The sequence below is a fragment of the Sceloporus occidentalis genome, unplaced genomic scaffold (assembly GCF_023333645.1).
Source record: "Sceloporus occidentalis isolate IW3139 unplaced genomic scaffold, rSceOcc1.0.p SCAF_53, whole genome shotgun sequence".
Lineage (NCBI taxonomy): Eukaryota > Metazoa > Chordata > Lepidosauria > Squamata > Phrynosomatidae > Sceloporus > Sceloporus occidentalis.
Genome location: NW_028317033.1, coordinates 6391528 through 6415018, shown reverse-complemented (window position 1 = coordinate 6415018; position 23491 = coordinate 6391528). Strand labels below are relative to the sequence as shown.

Here is a 23491-nt window from a genome sequence, read left to right as displayed (position 1 = left end):
ATTTGGTTGGGACCAGGCCCGGACTGGCCATCGGGCAAACCGGGCGTTTGCCCGGTGGGCCAGATTGATTTAGGGGCTGATGGAGCTGCAGCTCCAGGCCCCTACCTTAAAATAGGCCCAGTCAGGACCAGACTGACTGGGCCTATGCGGCCTCTACGGCCGCATTAACACAGGGAATAAGGGGCACCTGCCCCTTAAGCCCGCCGCAACTGCGACCGGGTCCGCCACTCTAAGGGGTCGGGAAGCCCCCACGGAGGATGTTAAATAAAGTAAACCCCCCCCCCCCCGATGTTTTAATGTAAGCCCTGTGCGGCCGCAGACCCTTAAGGCCGGCCCTGGTGGGGGCTTCCCGGCCCCTTAGAGTGGCGGACCCGGTCGCAGTTGCGGCGGGCTTAAGGGGCAGGTGCCCCTTATGCCTTGCGTTACTGCGGCCGTAGAGGCCGCATAGGCCCAGTCAGTCCGGTCCTGCCGCGGGCCCGGCAGCAGTTGCTGCTTGCTCCGGCAACAAGGTAAGTAGGGTGAGGGAGGGGGGGTGCAGTGAGAAGGGGCAGAGGGGGGTTAGATAGTGAGAAATGGGGAGAGGGGATAGATAGTGAAAGGGGGTACATAGTGAAAAGGGGGAACATAGTGAGAAGGGGCAGATAAGATGGGGAGAGGGGGTAGTGTGAATGCATATGAGAATGAATGAATTCATGTGTGGATGAATTGTGTGAATGCGTATGACAATTAATGAATTCATGTGTGGATGAATTGCTTGAATGATTTGTGAGACTGCATTAATGAATGTGTTAATGATTTGTGTGAATGAGTAAATGCAAAGATGGTACATGACGGGTGGGCTTTAACAATAAATAAATGGGATGAAAGAGTTTGTTATTCATATTTACATGTATACATACAATGAAGCTCACACAGAACCACTTAATAATAGAGGCCATTTATTCGGATGCATCTCTAAGAAGCCGACAAATAAATATGTGTCTCTTGTAATGATTAAGGGGATGTTCTGTACTATGGAGAGTGTTCACTGACAGGCAGATTTCGTCTTAAAGTGGGACAATCAGCAAAGGTCAGTATAGCCATTACATACAAAAAAAAAGCAGAGCGATCACTGTGGCCAGCAGAATGTTCCTGCTGATTGCTTCACCTTTACCGGAGTTACTATTAATAAGTCCTGCAACATATTTGTGTAAAATCCAGTAAAAAGAAACTGCGCTATATTATAAAAAAGGCTCCACGGTTATTTCAAGGGCAGAACACGGCAGGGTCAGGTCAAACTTTGTTATGACGTCAGGGTGGAGGACACCCAGTTTTCCGATTCTGCGTCCACCAGCCAGGATCTCAGCACAACGTCCGGGAAAGAAAGCCGGGTCTGCAAAATACAATGATGACAATTAATGGTACTGGACAAATGTGTCAGTGCGTGTGCGTGCATGGGCAGTGCGTGTGTGTGCATGAGCAGTGTGAGTGCATGGGCAATGCAACTGGACTGTAACATTGTATGAAGGTATCTATTGGGGGGACATTTTTGGCTAAAAGGGCAGATAATAAATATCAGGAAAGCAGACTTTCAAAATCTGGAAGTAAGATACACACACAGTCAGCAATTCTAATTCGTGAGAGATTATTTGGTAAACTACCTGATCATTTGCATCGATTGTAATAAATGCTTGCTAATAATGTGATCTGAAATAAGCGGCACTGAAACCTTACCCAGAGCAGGCTACACGGAAAAGGATTGGCCAGTCCAGGTTTCCAAGGAATTTTAATGTAACATGGAGTTCCACAACTTATCTACCTTCCTCCGATAGTGAACTCATTCTATTAACACAGTACGTTTACCCTGCCATGTAATAAGTCCTAGAGACATACACAGGGTCGCTGGATTGTTGTTGGCAGACACCCAGGGATTCCTATTTGAATGTCATGCCACGCAAAGCAAAGCAACACATGGATTCACGTTCATAGACTCACACAGAGAGGACAAGGACTACTAATTTGGGTAATATTAAGATCGGACATGGTGATCATTAGTGGTTTACCATTAACCCCGAAGAGAGGTGTGAAATCATGGAATTATGCGTAAACACATAGAAAGTTCTGTGAAATTATTTAGAAACCTCCCAGATGAAACGGCCAAACCTCTGACGCCCCTGCCTTAGGAAAACACAGGTCTGATTAGCCGATGCAGCCAATTATTGAAATGGTTAACTGTAGGGTTAGATCAGGTGAGCAGGTCCATGTGCGACCCACACCTAGTGCTCTACAAAAAGAACAACAAGGGCACAGGGTTGGCTTACTGGATGCTACCGGATCAATTATTCCAAAGACAAAAGCATTAATGGGAATGGGAGATCCATGAAATTGATCATCGGATGAGCCTTTTTGGTGTTCACACCATGGCCATATGTCAGATGTCACAAAAACACACGTGAAGGGGAGCCAGTCTCGTGCAGACACAAATAACTTTCTTTAAATAATCGTATAAGCAAGCATTACGATCGGCATGGAGGGCAGGAGACGTACACGACGCGCACATTAACGCTTTAAGAGTCGCACTTCTGAAAAGCTGCAGTTTTTCCCCACGCAGAATAATGGCCGCTTCTTAATGGTAGAGAATAGAGAGAGAGATACAGCCATGAATGCTACACACCACAATATAATCCATTGCCCATTTCTGTTTTATATAAAAGGGCCTCCATCATGTTAAATAAGTGGAACAGCCTCCCAGCAGAAGTGGTAGAGGCTTACAGTGTGGGAATTTATGCTTACTTGGAGTAGGCATAGAGCTATTTAAAGCAGAGTCCAAAAACTGGCCGACTACATGTGCCGAATGTTTCTTTTTATACTAAGTTTGATGTTTCGAGCCCCGGCTGCTTCGGTTCTTACAGAGCTGTAGCGCAGCACCAACGCACAAACCGATGCACCCGTCATGACACTGGAAAGGGAAAACGTAGCCTCATCTCCCTTAAGCCATGCGAGTTACCTTACTTTCCATACTCACTCAGGCGTGAGTAACAGTTTAATTATACCTTCTCTAGCTTGTCCTATGACTCCTATAATAGAGCAGACAGGCTCCATTAACCTCTTTAATGCCAATGGGGCAGCCACATACTGCAGATCCAAGAAGCTGTTGATTCCTTGGCATTAAAGAGGTTAAGACCTGGGGGCTAATTGCCTTTTCTATCGACTAATCTTTATCACATTTTATGGACAATTAAATATCAAAGAGAACATTCTTCTGATTCACTCAAATAATACATTTCAGTTTCTTTTTTGTGAGCTTTAAAATGGAAAAAAAGGGGAATAAAACATACTTTAGGGTAATATTATAGGCTTAAAGATACCTTGCCGGTCCTATAATTTGATAGTATGTACGGAAGTGGAGGCTTATACATAGCAATTGAGAAGCGGCTTTAAAGGCCAAGACTTAAAAGCTCTTTCATCTTCAGCTGATCTGCAGTGGCTACATTTGAAAGAGATTTTTCCATTGTATACTTTTTTTTGATTTTGGGTGACGGTGGGGATCAAATGCCAAAGTACAGCTGTGCCGATCATATTAACCACGAACCGCATTACTAGCATACGTGTTCACATGTACAATGTATGTCCTCCGACACTGGGGACACGGTAAGCCACACATCCCGTGCAAATGAGCAGCCATTAATGTCTCTAAATTATCTGATTGTGGGTTAGGACTGACCACCGGGATTAATAGATCATTTCATGCTTTCGCCCCGACGGCGGTGGTCACTTTCTGCATCACAGATCACACACCTAAGCTGAACAGACAAGGAAACCTGCGCATGTTGGCATTTAACAGACAGGTCTTTAGTAACACATTTAGTAACACGGTGTACCATGTTAGTAGAAAGAGACTTGGTAAAGATAATGCCTTTATTGGCTAACTGGCTAACTAGTGATGTGATAAATTGGGACACATATGGGGTGGGGAGCTGCAGCTTCCACCTAAGGTAAGTACATTGATTTTTAAGTTTGCAAAAAGCATGGAAAGTTTAAAGGGCTGAAGCTTTAATACTGTTTGGCAGAAGGATGTAACAAAAGCAAAAGGCTTTTGCTAGATGAGACATTGCAGTGGATTTTCCCTAGAATTTACATTTTAATAGAAAGAAAAAATAGGACAAAAGACGTGTATATACATATCTCCTGATTCGTAGCATTTGTTCTTTCATTACCTTGGATAAATAGCAGCTTGATGTATTAAAACGAGTGAAAAGAGGGACAGAACAATTATCGTTGGATTAGAAGGACACAGTCCTTAAGGAAATAACACCACAGATGAAGAAATCTTGTTATATTAGTCATTTACCTTTAGCTCGGGGAAGTAATGACAGGTGTAGGCACAATAATGCATTCGAATACAAAGTAACAGCAGGGAGGAGGGTGGAGGGAACGGTGTACCAAGATTGGTGTTATTTCTTTATACCGGAGATCAAAGCCTCAGATTATACAGGAGACCCACAGAGAAACTGTATATACCGTCAATGGCGTATCATCACAGACCCAATCCCCCGCTGGGTCTATGTAACTAAGGCGAAGAAAACCAAAGGGGCAGAAAAAGGGGCTCAATTACAGTCAAATTTCCAATTCAATGCTAAGCTAATAACTAGAAATAAGCTTAACCAGCCTAAAGCAGTACATACAGGTGCATTAAAGTCTATACACAATCATAACCTATTGGTGGCATGGCCCTATTAGCTTTTATTTATATAGCTACCCAACAATGTACGCAGCGCTTTATACAATACATACATTGAAGGGGTCTGACAAGACGAGAATTGACAGACTATGGCAAACCGAAACATTAGGTGGAGAGAGCCGGGCTCGCAAGCTTACAATCTTGAGGGAATGGGGCTAACCTATTGGTGGCATGGCCCTTTTTATAACCCGTTGGTGGTATGGCCCTTTTTATTTTTCTCAATTCTCCTTTATTGAAAATATGCACAATGAGAGAAAACATGAGTGCACATAAAGGTTATACAGACAATGTGCACAGTAAATCAGGCAAGTGTAAGACGCTTCATAGGCAACCTAGAGCCGATCATTGCGGTCGGTACAAAGGTGGAGAGCACCGGGTCGCATGAAAGTAGAAACGGCACACCAGGGACCATAATCACACAAATAGAGAAGAGCCGCTACACAATAATATGGATAAATACAGATAATGCTGGAGACATTGAGGAAACAATGATACAAAGAAAACGTAACAAAGTAAATAAAAACAAAGTACAAAATAAGAAAGTAAGACACTGCACGGTAGTCCGGACAAAGACATGACAACCCACACCGAAGTGTGAGAAACTCCGAAATACGACCGGTAACCCCAGCCGATAGAGGTAGCCCAGCAGGTAAGGAGGACAACACATGGGTGAGAAGACCGAATCAGATGAGGTGGGGTTAAGCCAGACCCATATCCCGCACACGAGGCGAGGATAGAAACATTGACCACGGGAGCCACCGAAGGGTATTCCGATATTCCTCCCCTTTGTATGGCCCTTTTTATAACCCGTTGGTGGTATGGCCCTTTTTATAACCCGTTGGCGGTATGGCCCTTTTTATAACCCGTTGGCGGTATGGCCCTTTTTATAACCCGTTGGCGGTATGGCCCTTTTTATAACCCGTTGGCGGTATGGCCCTTTAAAAATATGGTAACTTTAAGCAATACATATGGCTTATTCTTTAAAGCAGCGTTCCTCAGTATTTCCAGCCTACTCACTACCCCCATTATTAATCAAATACATGTACCATACATTGAGACCGCCGCTTTAAAGACTACTCTGCAGTATATTATTTACTGAAGCCTGTGTGCAGAAACTAGGATTGCAAACCAAGTCTACATATGATACAAAACATTTGTAATTGTGATTAACACTGTAAAGTATCCTAGCACTTACCTGTCAGGGATAACATTTTCTTTCATTTACTAGTTATTTGACATTTATTTGATGGCACATGGGATGGCAGGCATCATCTGACATTTTAGAACGATTACACTGTAAAGGTAATTATACACACTCCCTAAAAGATAAATTGCATTTATTTTTGTCTTTAGAATCCCAATAATTTCCGATTCTACGGAACGTTGATGTAATAATGATGTAATAATGCTCTTGGCCTCGTAAGGCACAATTTCTGAAGCCCTCTGCATTAATGATAATGTTTGGGTTGCTTAATAGAATTGGACAGCAGGTAAAAAAATCCCAGCTTGAGTTACAATTAAATCCCTCACCAAGACATCACAATTTCACTGATAATTTTTCACGGCTCCTACCCCAGAAAGGACAGGAGATCACGACCCGGGTCAGGTGTATTTACCCTAAGGGGTGTAAAAAGGACAGAAGGTGCGTGAAGAACGGGACATTATACATATGTTCACAGACTCTGTAAACATATGGGAGCCACACGTACTCTTCAGTAGGGCAGCAGTCCATTAAGACCAGTGTCCAATTCCATCGCACAATGCACACTTTTTTTATATATGAGGTTATAAGAATATCTAGTAGCTGTCAACAAATTGTCCAAAGCTAGTTTTTTGACATGTTTGTTTACTGCATGAATGAAAACCAACTGGATATACGTTGACTGCTAAAGGGAAAGACAAATGACCTTGATATTTTTTTATATCGGAAGCAGGGCGACACACAGCTAAAATGTCAGTTTAGTGCGTCTATAATCGAACATCCACATTACCTGCATCTGTTTCCTAGTCTTGCAGACCCACGATCTACGAGAGCCCTGGTCTAATGGTAAATACACAGGAGAGTAATGAGAGAGACTATGAAAGGGTATGAGAGAATGAAGGGTGAGTGCCCCGCCCCCATTATTCTCCAAATCGAAAGGGCAGAAGATTAAATTGGTTGTCTGAAAACGAATATTAGGTCCATTTTTGGTCCATTTGCACCGGTCTAATTCTCACCTACATAACAGGACTGAAGTACCATTTAAAAAAGATGTTCTACTTGGACAAGATTGAAGGCTCGCAAGAGCAGGGCTTTCTGCTGCGTAAATTGTTGATGCTATATAAATAAAATAGAATAATAATAATGGGGTGACTTACAGTGTGGGGGGGGGCACCTGTGATCTCACAGATCAACTGACAGCATGCCACGACAGCAGGCAGACACATTAGGCTATCTGCTCCATGTACCAATTCCTACCTAAAGCCAAGAATCAGACTTTTACTTTTTTTTTACTGACCCATCAGCAGTGCTATCTCTTTCCCAAACTAAAATCGAGGTATTGTGTGTAAGATTTCTACAGGGAAGGGTAAGAGCAGCAGATCTCAGCCCCACTGCACTACAGAAACATTTTGTGTATGACGTAATGCCTATATTGAGGCGGATCTGTTAAATACATTCATTCAGCACCATTAAAGGCTTAAAAAAACTACCTATAAACTGGGGATGTTAGGTTTTTTATTAGTATCATGGTTTTTAAAGGCTTATGCAGAGCTAATGTCAGTGGGAATTGATGATTCAGCATGTAACGCACCTCCCTTCTTTACAATGCACCTGCTAAGGCAGCCAGAACTAATTAGCGTCCAACAACAGGACAGGTTAATTAATGGTGAAGAAGAATTTAATGTGCATGACATAAGAGGTAAATGTAGCAACTAACTCCTTCTAGATTGTAAGCTTGCTTGAGAAGGGCCCTGGCTTACCTTTTACTTCTGCAAGTGAAAATTGTTATGCGATGCATTACTTGCCATGTCCCGTTGAGCCATTGTACAACACTACAGAATATGATGGCGCTATGTACATCACTAAATAACAGAATACTTCTAAGGATTCCTATATATTAGTGTAATCTGTAAATACCATTATAGATAAGCAGTAAACCGTTGGATCTCACCACATCTCTTTTATCACCACATCTACAGTACGGTGCAAAAGCTTTATCACCGGTGAAAAAGCGCTATAAGCCAAGAATGCTTTCAAAAATAGACAGTGAGTGAACGGAAGAAATATCTAAACCAAACCAAAAAAAGATTTTGAAGACAAAGTTTGGCCAAATATTGATTTTTCTTCTGTTTTACTCGATTTACGTTTTGCTAAAAAATGTCTATTTTGAAAGCATTCTCACTTTACAGCAATTTTCACACCCGCCTACGACTTCTGCACAGTACGGTATACACAAGCAGGGCACCGTATAGCGATATGGTTTTAAAGACCCCGCACAGAGCTACCGTATCATACCTTGCGCAGCCTTGATATGGTATCCGTTCTCGCCGCCGGGAGACACTGCCAAAAGCTGCATTATCCGGTCCAACAGGCCATGAATCACTTCAAATCCAGGGTTCTTGTTATAATAAACCGCACAGAGGTGTCTGTGATTTCGGGCCCCAACATCTTGTATGGCAATACACAAAAGGGAAAAAAAATTAAATAAATATAAATTAGTAAATTCAAAGGCATATTATTACAAACTTACTGATTCGGTGTCTATTAATAAATCAAAAGTTAACAGTCAAATATCTAATGGGCCAAATTAGGAAGTCTTTCTAATAACAAAACAAAAAAAAAAAAACTTTTCTGAAGCAGAAAGAACCTGGCCACAAAATAACTTACACACAAAAACATTGTTTAAGGCTTCAAACTAATGCACAAAAAACAAACAAGTTTGCGCAATCATATCAGTTATGTTTTTGGATTATTATTATTATTTTTTTAGACCGATGGATGGCGTAAACGGTAGACAGTGCAGATAAAGTCTAAACGAGCTACAGACCCAGTCCTTTCATACGAAGAGGGGAGAAATTGGAAACAGACGTTACAGAGCCGCACACCAGCTGTACATGTCATGCTTCATGAGTTCACCGTCGCGTGTTCTTCCTCAATGTCCGGAGGTCGGAACTCATGGTGAGCATTCTTATAACATGCACTTGCCTTTACACAAGCGCGGGCGTACCATATAAGATTAAATATTGGATGCTTGAATCGCAGATACCTTCTGGATTCATAGAATTGGTACACTGGAGTCAATGTCAATAAACCTAACCAAGGAGTCATATTTGTCAAGAAGATTCATAGGATTTAAATGCATTCCAGGGGTGCGATCCACCACCAATATACAGGAGTTCTGCCGCATGTTTTTACATTCTAAATTATAGCATAATTAAGTGTCATTTCAGTAAAAAAAATAGAATTGGCAGAGCTCACTTTCAGCAAGGTGGCTTACATTCTAAACACTTGATCATGAAAACGAGCTGAACACCTAGATAAGCCAATTGTATGATAAATGAATCTGAAATGTTTTTTTATTTGAGTATTTTTTTCTTTTCATATATTCTTCTTAGAGCACAGGCTGTTGATTTGTATGTATAAACTTGTATATGATATATTATGTCCTGAATATATACTTATACACTTAATGTGTAAATAAGTTTACAATATATAGAAAGATTACTTCTAATAAGAAAAGTATATATTTCTCAGGAGGCTCCTTTTTGTCCATTCCTGCACAAAGTCTAGCCTGGAGCTTCTTGGTAGGTTTAATCCAGATGTGCATTTAATTAACACTACGTCTATTGTTGTTCTAATCTCATTTACAAAAGCAAGATTACAAGCCCCTCTGTTGATTACAACAGCTATCACATTAAAACACATAGCTACTGCAAAGCCCAGGTGATCCACAGATCTACTCACTGGATCAAAGCCGGGCAGCCAACTAACCCTATTACCCACTATTACCCACATTCCTTTACTGAACATATGCCACCCCATCGTCTCCAGAAACGATCCACAGCCTGCCCACCGCCGTCCCATCACACTTGCATGTCTCCCATTTTGCTAAGGATGTATTGCTACAATTCCATTTTAGTGGCTGCTCAGAGCTAAATGCATGATGAAAGCTGAACAAAATCAGACTAACCTTCTAACATCCATATAAATCAAACATTAAAGCGTAAAAACCTCCTCTGATGGAAGAATATTAGGGGAGGGAATAAAAATATCATATTTCTCACAAGACGGGCACATAAATTAGAGTGCATGTCTGCAGTGCCGCGTTTATCTTCTAACCAACGGCAGCTTTATTGCTGCACCGATGCCCTTACTGCCCAGTCCTCCATAGTGTTAATGGGCCGGCTGGGGTGATCGATGATCCCCCCCTTTATCTCTTCCATTGAATGGAGCCACAGGGATCCCGATCACCCAATAGGGCAATTGGCTCCCTCTTATGTAGCAGAGTGGCTGCCGGCCTAGACCAGAATATTCCACTGCATGCTATGGGGACCTCTCTGAAAGCTTATGCAATTTTACATATTTTTCTTCATTGGGCCAATTAAAAAAGGTATTAAGTTTAACAAACAATTGGAGCTGCCCCTACACATAAACAAAAAAAACACCGCAGCATGTTACCATGATGTGTTTTGCAATATGTGTATTTATGTATCTGTTAGTAATATCTAAAAACACACCGCTATGAAGGCCATGAAAGCACCGCCATATGCTGCCCTCCGTCTACTGCAAGAAAAGCTGCAGAATAGTATGTTTCATATGGTTAGTTAAGATTATATATTCTATGGCCTTTAAAATAACTTATAAAAAATTTAAAAATACAAATGTATTGACTAAATTAATGATTCTTTGAAATCAGCGGCTTCCACGCGCATGAAGACAATATCCCTACTTTGCTGCGACTCTGAGTATCTTAGAGTGCCATTAAGTCCATGGGGAGGAGAAGCGTTCAGGTACTTTCTATGGAACGTTCCATTACTGTATAAACTACAGAAAGCATGTTCTACGGTTGCTGTGCGGTTGCTGGACAATTCTGTACAACACAGGTCTGAATGTCGCCTTTACATTAGCAAAGCAAACTCTGCCCCCTAGTGGTTCTCTCACGCCAATCCGGCACCGCTGCTCTGTTCCATGCGAAAACACCTAATGTTGCCTGCGCTTCTAAGACGAAATGATGTTATGTTACTACAGTACCTTTGCGTGGTCAAAGTAAATGTCCTTAGTGTCACAAACGACCTCCAGAAAGAGGGCTACTCTTCTGGGGATAAACATTCAGATTGCAAGTAGAAGCTTTGAGTAGAAAGCTCTATGTAGCTCAGTAAGCCATACTTTCCAGAATCAAGCAATATACTTAATTTTGGAGGGAGTTTTGAGATAATTTCAGTCTTCACTACTTTTGTTTTAAAGGGAGACTTACCGACAGCCCTTAACAGCTTTTGCATTGTGTTACTTACTGTAATTGTCACAGAGATGTTAAGCTTAAGATGGGGAAATCAATGACAAAAGGCCTGAGGGTTATACCGTATTGGCTCGAATATAGGCCGCACTTTTTCCCCCCCACTTTAAGTCTTTAAAGTGGGGGTGCGGCCTATATTCTGGGTCTAGCGCCCGATGCCCGGGACATGCAGTTCCGGGCGCCGGGCAGGGTTAGGATACAGATCCCCCGGAGCGGTGCAGGGGACCCGCATCCTACTCCCCGATACGCTCAGACAGCCTCCCCTGCCAGCACTTTCCACGGGGGGGGGGGTGCCGGCACGGGAGGTTGTCTAAGCGCATCGTGCGGACGGTCACCGGCTGCGGAGGTTGTTTACCCGCATCGCCGCAGCCGGTGACCGTCCCCACGATGCGTTTTACCTCTGCCCCCAAGACTTACCAGAGGAGACTCCCGGGTGTCTTGCGGGGCCGGCGGGGGACATCTACGCAATACGCGTACACAACTTCCGGTGCCGGCACATCAGCTGAGTGTCTCCTCTGGTAAGTCGGGGGGGGGGGCAGAGTGGCAGCATATCTCGGGGGGGGAGGAGGAGGACAGTGGCAGCATATCTCGGGGGGGGGAGGACAGTGGCAGCATATCTCGGGGGGGGAGGACAGTGGCAGCATAACTCGGGGGGGGGAGGAGGACAGTGGCAGCATATCTCGGGGGGGGAGACAGAGTGGCAGCATAACTCGGGGGGGGGGGAGGAGGACAGTGGCAGCATATCTCGGGGGGGGGGAGACAGAGTGGCAGCATAACTCGGGGGGGGGAGGAGGACAGTGGCAGCATATCTCGGGGGGGAGGAGGACAGTGGCAGCATATCTCGGGGGGGAGGAGGACAGTGGCAGCATATCTCGGGGGGGGAGGAGGACAGTGGCAGCATATCTCGGGGGGGGGAGACAGAGTGGCAGCATGTTGTTTTTTTGGTGCTTTTTTAAAGAAAAAAACCTTTTTCTTTAAAAAAGCACCAAACTTTTAGGGTGCGGCCTATATACGGGGGCGGCCTATATCCGAGCCAATACGGTATATATATATTACATATAGCGTGTGGACATAATAACTATACCTCCAAATGGGTAACAGATCCCCTACCTCGAGAAGAGTCCTTGAGTACCACATCAGAGATCTCAAACAGCTTCAGAGGAAGAGGCATTTTCCGATTTGCAGCGATAGTTTTGAGCAGCCCTGGAATTAGGGTTGTACGAGACACCTAATGTTCAAAACACACACATGTCAAGGACACAAACGCACAGTGTTGGTTCGTTACAGCTCCAATGACCACATTGCCCATTTACTAAAAAAACAACTAGCTTTTAATAAAAAACAGCATTTCATCAAAAAGATTGTTTAAAGCACAGAATTCAGACAGATACAATGTTCTACATGGCCAGAAAAGTGTCAAGAGGTTAAAACGTACGCATGGGACTAACCTGAAATTCGGCAGTTTTAGGATTTGCAATGTGCACGGCCTTAGTGGATGAAACAGGAACACCAAGTTTATCAGCAATGTCATCAGTGGAGCACTGCAAGAAAACAACGTGTACGCATAGATCAACCAGAGGCCAACAAGTCATTATGGGAACCACTGTCCACAGCCATTAAGACTACCAAAGCCAGCCAGACTGTAGTTCACTTCAAGAACAGGACAGTCGCATCATTCATTCATTCACTCACTCACTGGGTTTTGCTTAAAAGCACTTAACAGAAGTACATCTTGTCACAGGATTACATAATAAATAACATTATACATGGCGGCTTCTGCATTTGTGCTTGATGAGAGTGGATTGGGTTAACATTAATGCAAATATTCCTTGGTCAGCAAATGCCAGGTCTTGATAGCCAAAAGGAAGCTGGGATTTTGGGATGTTCCAGACGGAGTACATATATCTCCAAGAAAATGGAAAATTGATTTAACTAAATCCTTGCCATGTAAGGAAATACAGAATCCATGCTCTCTTTGGGGCCCACATGGTCTTGAGTACCCTTGGGCTAAGAGAATCTTACGCAATGGGCATCAAATGTTTTTATAGCTTCATCTATACGGATACGCGCGCGCGCGCACGCACACGCACACGCACACACACACACACATCTGTATCCCAAGTCATGTTATGCATAGATATGCTTGGCCACACACAGTGAAAGTTATAAAATATAACACAAAGGGCTAAGGGACAGGGAAACAGATCAAATGTATGCAGAGTATTCCCATAAAGTAGGGGGAGGGGAAATATAAGGGGACACTTAGCCATCTATGATATAGACAAAAGTAGCAAAAATGTACCAAGGCAAATGTCAGTGCCTCTGTGAATCCGGCAGCAGCCAGGTCCTGACGCAGTAGTTCTGTGAGCTTATTCAGGGGCAACTAAAGAGGCAAAAGACATTGATGCGTTAAAACAAGTTAGGAAGAGATTATTTTATTGATAAGCAACAGTAAGAGTCAGTGTAGGCAAGCTGGGCAGCATAGGCTACATCAGTGTTATCTAGGGCTGAAACAACGAATCGATAAAATCGATAATAATCAATAACGGAAATCGTTGTTGACAATTTCCGTTATCGATTAATCGAGTGATCGATTCGTTGTTGGAGCACTCGGCTCCTTTTACTTACCTCCGCGAGCGTTCCCCGCTTCCGCTGCACTCTCCGCCTTCTTTTAGTTGCGTGTGGCTCCGTTCGCACAGAGCGATTCGCGGGGGTGGGGTTTCAGGGGATGCAGGGCAGAGTGGGGGTGGGGGGGCAGGCCAGGGTAGGAGACTGAGTGCAGGGCAGAGTGGGGGTGGGGATGCAGGGCAGGGTGTGAGTGTGGGGGCAGGGCAGGAGACTGGGTGCAGGGCAGAGTTGGAGACTGGGTGCAGGGCAGAGTGGGTGCAGGGTGTGAGTGTGGGTGCAGGGCAGAGTGGGTGCAGGGTGTGAGTGTGGGGGCAGGGCAGAGTTGGAGACTGGGTGCAGGGGCACAGTGCAAAGTGCTGGGTGCAAAGTGCCAGGGCTGGGTGCAAAGTGCCAGGGCTGGGTGCAAAGTGCCAGGGTGCAAAGTTCTGGGTGCAAAGTGCCAGGGCTGGGGCAAAGTGCCGGGTGCAAAGGGCCGGGTGCAAAGTGCCAGGGCTGGGTGCAAAGTGCCAGGGCTGGGGCAAAGTGCTGGGTGCAAAGTGCCAGGGCTGGGTGCAAAGTGCTGGGTGCAAAGTGCCAGGGCTGGGTGCAAAGTGCCGGGTGCAAAGTGCCGGGTGCAAAGTGCCGGGTGCAAAGTGCCAGGGGTGGGGCAAAGTGCCGGGTGCAAAGTGCCAGGGCTGGGTGCAAAGTTTCTTGAACAGTAATAGTCCACCTCTTTTCAGAATGTTTGGGGTTATTTTGTTTCATAAATATTGTGTTTGGGTTTTTGTACTTTGAACATATTGTTTTTTTATTACATCATAACAAAATAAGAATGTTAATGTAAATTTTAAGTTGTTTTTTAACATCCAGTTCATTAAATTTTAAATAAACAAAAAATTTGCATATTGTTTTTTTTATCCGATTAATCGAAAAAATAATCGGCCAACTAATCGATTATTAAAATAATCGTTAGTTGCAGCCCTAGTGTTATCCAACTTCTTAATATACGGTACGTACATTATTCAAAGTGTGGAGGGCTAAATACCATTAATGGGATGGTTTACAGTCCCATCTCCGGCACGGGGCAAACGCATACGGCTTGATTCCCACAAAATCTCACTTATTAACGAGGATTCAACAGCATGGTACAGGCACAACTGCCACGGGCACAGCTGGCGCCTGCACTGACCGCAACAAGCGGGTTTATAAGGTTTATGGACACCATTAGCTGAAAATGGAACGAGTGCGCATTTTATACATAAGGCTAGCTCAAACATCTTATTGAGACAAATAGAAAAAGCCATAGAAGGATCCCTCAGGTCTGCTGGGCTATCCAATCTCCTGAGTCTTCTATGAAAGGCACAGAACTTCCCACAGTACAATTGTTTAATTTCAAAGAGTAGAATGGGCTTGGTAATCCACATGTCCAGTTCATTCGTATGAACCATCATTAAAAATAATAATTAAATCACAAGTGGGACAACTACAGACGTTATATGCAAAATATTAACCCAAATATCACAAAGTAGGTTTTAGATCTATCCCATTTACTGCATGAAACGCAGCGAAGTCGACACTATCTCCCAAACTTGCTAGAGAGAACTGGACAATGAAAAGAACCCATTTTTATTATTTTAATTATAAAGCAGGAGGTGCCATTGACTTTATTAATTTTTTTTTTTTTAGAACCTCCGCTTGGCCATGGGAGAGGACAGCTGCCGTGTGAATTCTGACGAAGCATCTAGGTCATCTTAATGAAAGTAATACAATTCTGTAGTGGGTGAGCAGGCTGCGGTAGAGCATTCCCCGTTTGATGGACCCAAGGAAGTCCGCTGCCATGGACGGCAAGATGCTCAGGGTATACCTCAACGCGTGCCTTTAAATCTGACCGACTACTCTGATTTAAAATCAAATAAAAACTATTTTCATAGGTGTTTCAACCGCTGCGCTGATAATAACTTAATGCTCTCAGAAGCCAAAATACCCAGTTTCTCATATATTTACTCGAACTAGCCGGACTCACCTGATTTGCTATAGTGTATGTTTTCGGAATGACCTTCGGAATTTTATTGAACCCGAACGCAACAGCCGCGTCCTCCACGATGTCGCAGGCGTGAATGATATCCGCTCGCGTTGGGGGGATTTCTATCTCGATCTGCTTTCCGTCCTCCAGCACCTCGGATTTCAGGCACATTCGTGTGAGCAAGTTTGCCAGTCTGGACGGTGTCTCGCTGGAATGGAGAAACAGAAATAACCTCACTATCAATCACCATTAACCCCTAGAAACTGGCTGAAGACTCTTACTGCTTATGGATCCATTCATGTTTTATACAGATGACCTAGGATTTCATTTTTTCCCCATCAAGAAAGAACTAAGGGAGTATTTCCCTCCTTGTAGACGCACTTGATTTGCAGTTAAACGGGTGTTAAACACTAAACTAACCCAGAGTCTGTTAAACACCTATGCCAAAAACACCTTCCGTAATTTTGGCACCATGACTTACAAAGTTTGTTAGTTAACGTATTGGAAGAGGGTCATGGGCTATAGCGATTAAACCTTCAGCGGGAAGAACAAAATGCTACATCTTCCAAGATTTATTACAAACTGGAGGGTGCATTCGGTGTTTTGTCTATTTCTCACGGTCTTTAATTTCAATTAAAAAACCCAGAAGTTTAAAGGGGTCCAATGATGATGTGCGCGCTTCCTACCTGATTCCGATGTTACCATTTATTTTTTCAGCATGTATAGATTCTTTACGATAAGACAATTCCTGCAATTTAAAAAAAGAACGATGAGTGATTTCAGGTGCATTCCTTGAGTATCTGGACAAAGGTGAACATAGAATTTCCGTAAAGGAAAAGCCCAGTCCCCCAACTTGCGTCTGAATCTTTTAATACACGTTGGAGTCCATTTTGATCCATGGATTGTTTAGTTATTGTTAGAAATGTAACTCATTAAACTCTTCCCCTGGCTGCCTCTATTGACTCCAGGAAGTGTATGCAGGTAGTGTACTTACCGCGCATGCTAAGCAGCATTCCTATTGAAATGATATGCTAGTATGTGATTGGCTGCTGCTATGCACAGTGACTTCAACGAGAGTTCAGCTCCTATTAGCTAGTAAGCCAGGTTGAGCAGAGCCCTCTTCCTACGTTTTTGGGGTTATTTAAGTTAAAATGATGTAACGTTATGTCCTCGTTACCCATTGTACAGTGCCGTAGAAAATCAGTAAACAGAAGACGAGTGCTACAGATATAGATACAAACGCCACCCTGCCTCCAGCAGAAGTTAAACGAGACGGAAGAACTCTAGTAACTAAGGAACGCCTGCACTTGCTTCATGCCAGAAGATGCAATCCACGCAATATAGATTTCTATATGCATTTAGTATGGAAACAGTTGCTGTACCTAATGCAATTTAAGATCATGCAAAGACTTCAATATGAAGCGGCTTCTCATATCCCACTGAGGACAGATACGGAGTGGCGACGGGGTTTGGGTGGAAACATTCATACATATCTGTGAAGGCTCACAGAAGACATTAATATCTTTATATATATATTATACTATATTAGATTGCTTCAGATGTGATGTCACACTGACACATGCAACCCCCTTACCGGATAAATGCATGTTCTTCCATCCGGGTAGATAACCTCAGCCGCTTCGACACTGATAAGAAAAAAATAATATGTTAGAAGAATACTTAATATTAAGGCAGGGATAGCAAGTGCAATAAATGATGATGCAAACCGAAATAACGACTTATAAGCAAGATTAAAATTCATTAAAAAGTGTGTTTATGAGATGCAAATGGACATTAAGATTTTTATCAAGTCGTTCTTAGACTGTTCAGAGATTCTGTAGCGTTATTTCAATGAGAGAGAATGCAAAGACTGACAAAAAGTTAGCAATAACACGAGCACACATACAACACTGATACAGAAGGAGAAGAGGTTCTTGTCTTGCAGGCTTGCAATCTATTCGGCGACTGAAGGAGAGGGACAGCAGGGGCGAGGATGACAATATTGTAGAGCGGCTGATGTGGAGAAGTCAGTGGCTGGGAGAGTTTTATGGGGTGGAAACAGAATGTGGGGGTACTAGAAGTAATATATATGGCAGATAAATGTTTATTATGTTAACCCATTATAGTCTACAGTATTAGAATATATTAGTTTATGTCGCCCCTGGTGGCCTATTTTCTAAACACACGCTTTTGTGCGATGAGTTAAATGCGGATGTGATCTAAGCTTCGGCACATTTGAGAACTGACACGAAAGTGTGTTTAGCAGGCCCAAGTAATAACTGAAGATGAACTTTTTATTGTGAAATAAAAGGATTACGGTCCAAGCCTCTACATGAGTGAAGACGGGCTGAATGGTTCTTATCTGCTGTCAGATCCTGTGATTCTAGAATGCCTGCCCCTTCATCAAACAGCCCAAATAAGAGAAAGCCGCGTGGATTATAATTGGGACTTTATGGTAAAAGTAATGAATGTTACGAGCCATTAAAACACAATAGAAGGGCTGTATTTATCAAAAGTGGGAGCATTAGGCTCCAAGTGGCAAATGACTGTTCCATACCTCTAAGTTAAGAATATTCCACGGACACGAGTGGATTGTTACTTTTTTAGCGAATTGACCTGGAAGCACCCTAGTTTCACATTCAGAAATCATCTCAGATAAGTCATAGTTTTAAATCACATATCTACATCGATCGATACTGATCATGGAGTTTAAATTCTTCATTTAAGCTGCTTTAAGTGCTTTTTACTCACGTGAAGGGCTCGTCGCAATATTCACTGAACATGGTAACCAAGATATCGAGAACTATTTTAGCCTAGAAGAGCAAGAGGATAGGAAGCATTTAAAACACACATGTAACGTAAAACAGTGCTGTTATTGACACGTCAGGATGTCAGGCTTGGTACCTTGGTTAAGTCAGTTGCAGTGCACTCGATGAACACATTCCGTGTATTCAAGGTGATTTTCGTATGATCGCCTGAATTAAAAGACAAGAAAGTTAGACAAGATATGCTGAAGTTGAAAAAAAGATTAGTATAACCTCAGGGGCTCCGTAGTCACGATGCTGCCCTGCCTTATAAGTGTAAAAAGTTGAGCCGTTATGTTGTGCAGAGAAACAGAAGTTGAGCAACTCCTTTTGATGTAATGTAAGGAAGTTTTTCTTTACCGAGAGGGTGGTGCGGCATCTCATCAGAAACGGTAAAGCATAATAAACTGAGGGAATTTAAACACGCATGGGACAAGTAAAACGCTATGCTGAATCCAAGACAAGACCGAGGACTAATGAAGGTCTGACTCATTAGATCAGGGGAAAAAAGGCAGATAAGAACAAAGTGACTGCAGCCTTAAAGCTTGTTGTAACTCAAGAAGGGAGTCCTGGGATTACAAATAATCTAGCTATAAAGATGGAAGACTCGGCACCACTAACCAGGCAAAATATTAACTCTATACATGAAGATTGTATGCGGGTACATTTAGTAAATGGTTAAATATACATGCAGATCACTACATATCCTACACATTAAGATGTCTGATTGTAGGAGCTTTCACGTGGAACCAAGGAATTACAGGCAGTTCTCTTACCGTTGATTATCGGTGGCATAGACAGTAAAATCCCGTTGCTGTCATAGATTACAGGGTAAACTGGTTTATCTTCGATGATGTGCAGGAAATGCTTGAGATGGCTGTCAGTCTGGGGGCAAAATAATCACATTAATGTTTATTCCGTACATGAAAACAGCAGTAGTGTTAAAAGATCATGAACACACGCTGAATTCATGGACTGACTTCATTGGTTTTCTCATTTAAATCTTAATCATTATAAAATGTGCTACATTTCGCATGTTAATTGAACACAAGCCATCACTTCAAGAACAGTATAATAATAATATAACAATGTCATATGGCCCATTTGCTGTATTAAGCTATAAAAGCTAATTCTCCCCTTGATGGAGTGAAATCCCGGGCTGTAGGCATTCTGTATTTGATATGCACTAACTCACCCTATAGAGCTCCATCACCTCCGGGGCGCTGTATTCCTTGCTTTGGTTCAGAGGCTTGAATCTGATTTCAGATGGTGGCTTAGCTGTGTAAATTAAAGGCCCTGAGATGGTGTCCAAGTCATGCGTTCCGATGGCCACCAATGTCCTCCGCCTGCAAAACATTAACAAACGCGATTTAGAGACCAGATAGTGAAGTGAAGAAAAATATCTCTAACATGTACAGAAGGTGGCCACCTCTTAAACACCAGAGAAGGTAGAATCCCATATATTTAAGAACCTAAAAACCAATGTTATTTAATCTAAACCAAAAAAAAATAAATCCTTAGGGATACATGTCTTTTAATGGTTACTTATAAGCGAGATAGTTACCAAGCAAGTTAAAAAAAAAAGTGTGTGTATATGTATATATATATATATATATATATATATATATATATACACACACACATATATACACACACACACATACACACATACTTACTTTAATAGCAGAAAACAACCATTCGCCCCATCTAGTCCGTCCTTGATCTTGTCTTAGATTCAGGATAGCTTTATGCCTAGCCCATGCATGTTTAATCTCTGTCACTGCGGTCTTTACGACTTCTGATGAGAAGCTGTTCCATTTATCTACCATCCTTTCATTAAAGTAAAACTTCCTTATGTTACATCTAAACTTCCCACCCTCTAGTTTTAGACCATGACCTCGTGTTCAACATCATTTAAAATAATCTCTTGTACTTTGTTAAAGTATTTAAATGTTTCTATCACATCCCCTCTTACTCTTCTTTGCTCAAAGCGATAAGATTTAGATTTCAGGTTTTCCAGTCAAGTAATATTTTATTTGAAGAAAAAAAGCATAATGTCGATATTTAAAGGGGCTTAACATTCAACGGGCCCCACATACCTGGATTCACAGCACGGGCTTATAACTGCCTGTTAGTCCTTATAAGAGAGGCAGTGATAGACCTTACGTTCTGGAAGGGGAATCGTACCTGCAGACGTTCTGGTGAAGCTTGTCTTGCAGGTCAATAAAACTTTCATATCTCTCTTGCGTAAATGTGATGTTCCTTAGCACGGCAGCCACGGCATGGGGGCGAACTAGAGAGGTCTATGAAACGGTGACAAATTAACCAGAAGAAGCCAAACAGCCTAAACGTATAAAATATGCAGTGCCCTAAAATGAACAATATAGGCGTTATCGGTCAAGAAGGTACAGGAGGAAATATTCATACAGAACATGTCAGCGAGGAAGCCGATTATTTCCTGCATTACTAGAACGCTGTTATGCCTTTGGAGTTACCTCTCGGAAGAGCATAGGATGTTATCACAAATCATGACATATTACTGAACTACTTTACATAGACACACAACATTTGGTAAATCTAGTTTGTGGACTCATGAGGACAGCCATATGCCTATCCCATGCAGGTTTCTATTCTCTCATTGTATTAAACTATACCACTTCTGCTGGGAACCTGTACCACTTAACTACCACCCTCTAAGTAATATAAAATGACAAATTTAGCCAAAGAAAGGATGAAGAAAGAAATTGAGCATTATCCTTTACCGAAACAACATTTGGGTAAATCGAATACATAGTTAGGGATTTTAAGATAATTTTCATAGAAGCATATGTTTGGTTATAATACAGCACGAATTACAAAATGTATGTAACTTGAAATCCCAAGTGGAACATACCTCCTCTGTGATAAAAAGTCTTTGCAGCTGTTTATCATTCGGGGTAATCCGTTTATATCTGGGTGCCTCTATCCTGAAGAAGAAGAAAAATATTGAATATTCTGCATGGTTTCTGGCTCTGGGGACTTAAGTGTTAATAAATCAAACTTGTATACAAATTATTAACCATTTAAAGAGTGCCAACAATAAACTCAGTATACAAGACAAACCAGTCGATACACAAGGAGGGACTTGCTCGTCGTTTTACACGTAGATTATCACTATTAATTTATGCGGCCAATTGTTCCAACAGCAAACATTACCTTTCTTTGAAGACTTGCAGCCCCCGCACCAGCCCTTCCAGACACAGCAGGTCATAGCGGTTAGCAGGTACATCAATCTTGAAGAGAATGACATCTGACGCCCCATCTGCCTTTACATCACCCTTTTCCCTGCTAATAATTTCTCTCTCTGAGGTCTGGAAGAGAAATGGGACATTAAAAATGTAACATAGAAAATGAATGTTTTATTTACATAGCGCCTGTGAAGTTTGTAATACTAACCGGTTATATTGTTGCTGCAACAAAGTAAATAAAAAAGGTTGCAAGTTATATATATATATAAATATATATATATATAAAAAAATATATACACACACATACCTTCCACTTTATTATGTTAATTGTCATACTTACAATCTCATCTAACTCCAGGCCGAACTCAAAACATAGCTCATCAAATTCTTCATCAGCTGAAAGAAAGAAATTGTAAGTATTTGATTTAATTCCACTTGCGGATCGCAGCGGTATTTAAAACCCTTAAAGCTACAGACAGCATGGAAATATCAACCTCTCTCATGCACGCTCACACGGGATGAACAGATCCCTGTCTGCAGAGTTCGCGAGGGGACCCGCATAAAGCATAAAGTATATAACCCGCTGGCTGATGTGCCTGCCAAACACATCTGATGAACTGAAAATTCATCTAGTTTATCACACATGAAAGCTTTATTGTCGCTGATCATTGCCCAATTTCATACACACTAACAAGAAGCAGAGGGAAACCGGAGCGACGGCTGTCATTGTGGACGCTAAAACAGCCAACACGTTTAACGTAGCGCTTCCCGGTGACTTTACTTTAGATTTGTGTTTCACACCTCAGCGACACAACAGGAAAGGACATTATTACACAATTGATAAGTGTACATTAACACTGCCCAGTGGATTTAAGCAAGGGGTGGGGGGGGGTGACTCCTGATCCACAATTACAGTCAAACTGGCAAAAGAATCTTCCAAAACTGAGTAACTTATGTAACTGGCAGCTGACATGTTGGAGACTAACCAGCTGCGGGTCACAGACCCAGAAGCAGCCGCCCGTTCAGTCAACCGGTGTGCTCTGCGCCAGCTCCCTGGACATAACGATAATACTCACTGTAAGTACGGCCCAAGGCCTGGTACAGCAGGTCTCTCTTAACACTGACAGTCGGCATGGCTTATTCACCGGCTCGAAAGGAACGTAGAATCAGTAGTAAGCCGGTTACACGCTGATGGGTGCCCGCGGCGCCTGAATTACAAACTACATGCCAATTACTCGACTGAAAATATTTAATAAACACTAATAACAATATTAGTTCTTAATTAATACTGACGACGAATAAAAAGTACAGAACTGCCTATTTATATAATGACCTTTGCAACAGGCAGTTCAGCGGACAACTATATTATCATTGCATCACATTCTTCATTACACATGCGCGCATATCCCGCGGCCAATCAGAAAGGGCTATTGATCCAGCCAAACCTAGGGCTGGTCTTCATTTTTTATAACGAGGCTTGGAAAGTGGGTCCTGTGACAGAATTTTTACCCCTTTAATGCGGGAGAAAATTATAGTTTTGGACGTAGTATTAGGGATAGGGACATTTTCCGTGAGTGTCACTAGGGGGCGACAGCAGGATTAATTTGGGTAATCCA

General features: G+C 42.5%; 1 protein-coding gene across 1 annotated transcript; it reads right to left on the bottom strand.

Moving 5' to 3' along the window:
• Nucleotides 1–1220: 1220 nt before the first annotated feature.
• On the bottom strand, nucleotides 1221–23009 carry LOC149288297 (phenylalanine--tRNA ligase beta subunit-like). The gene is made up of 17 exons (XM_089492078.1): nucleotides 22952–23009; nucleotides 22216–22271; nucleotides 21844–21998; nucleotides 21542–21614; nucleotides 20836–20951; nucleotides 19844–19994; nucleotides 19425–19533; nucleotides 18749–18819; nucleotides 18596–18657; nucleotides 17439–17490; nucleotides 16531–16592; nucleotides 15845–16052; nucleotides 13517–13597; nucleotides 12663–12755; nucleotides 12325–12442; nucleotides 8217–8369; nucleotides 1221–1372 (listed from the first exon to the last, which is right to left on the bottom strand). The coding sequence occupies exons 1-17, from the start codon at nucleotides 23007–23009 to the stop codon at nucleotides 1221–1223; spliced, it is 1770 nt and encodes a 589-aa protein (XP_089348204.1).
• Between the last annotated feature and the right edge of the window lie 482 nt (nucleotides 23010–23491).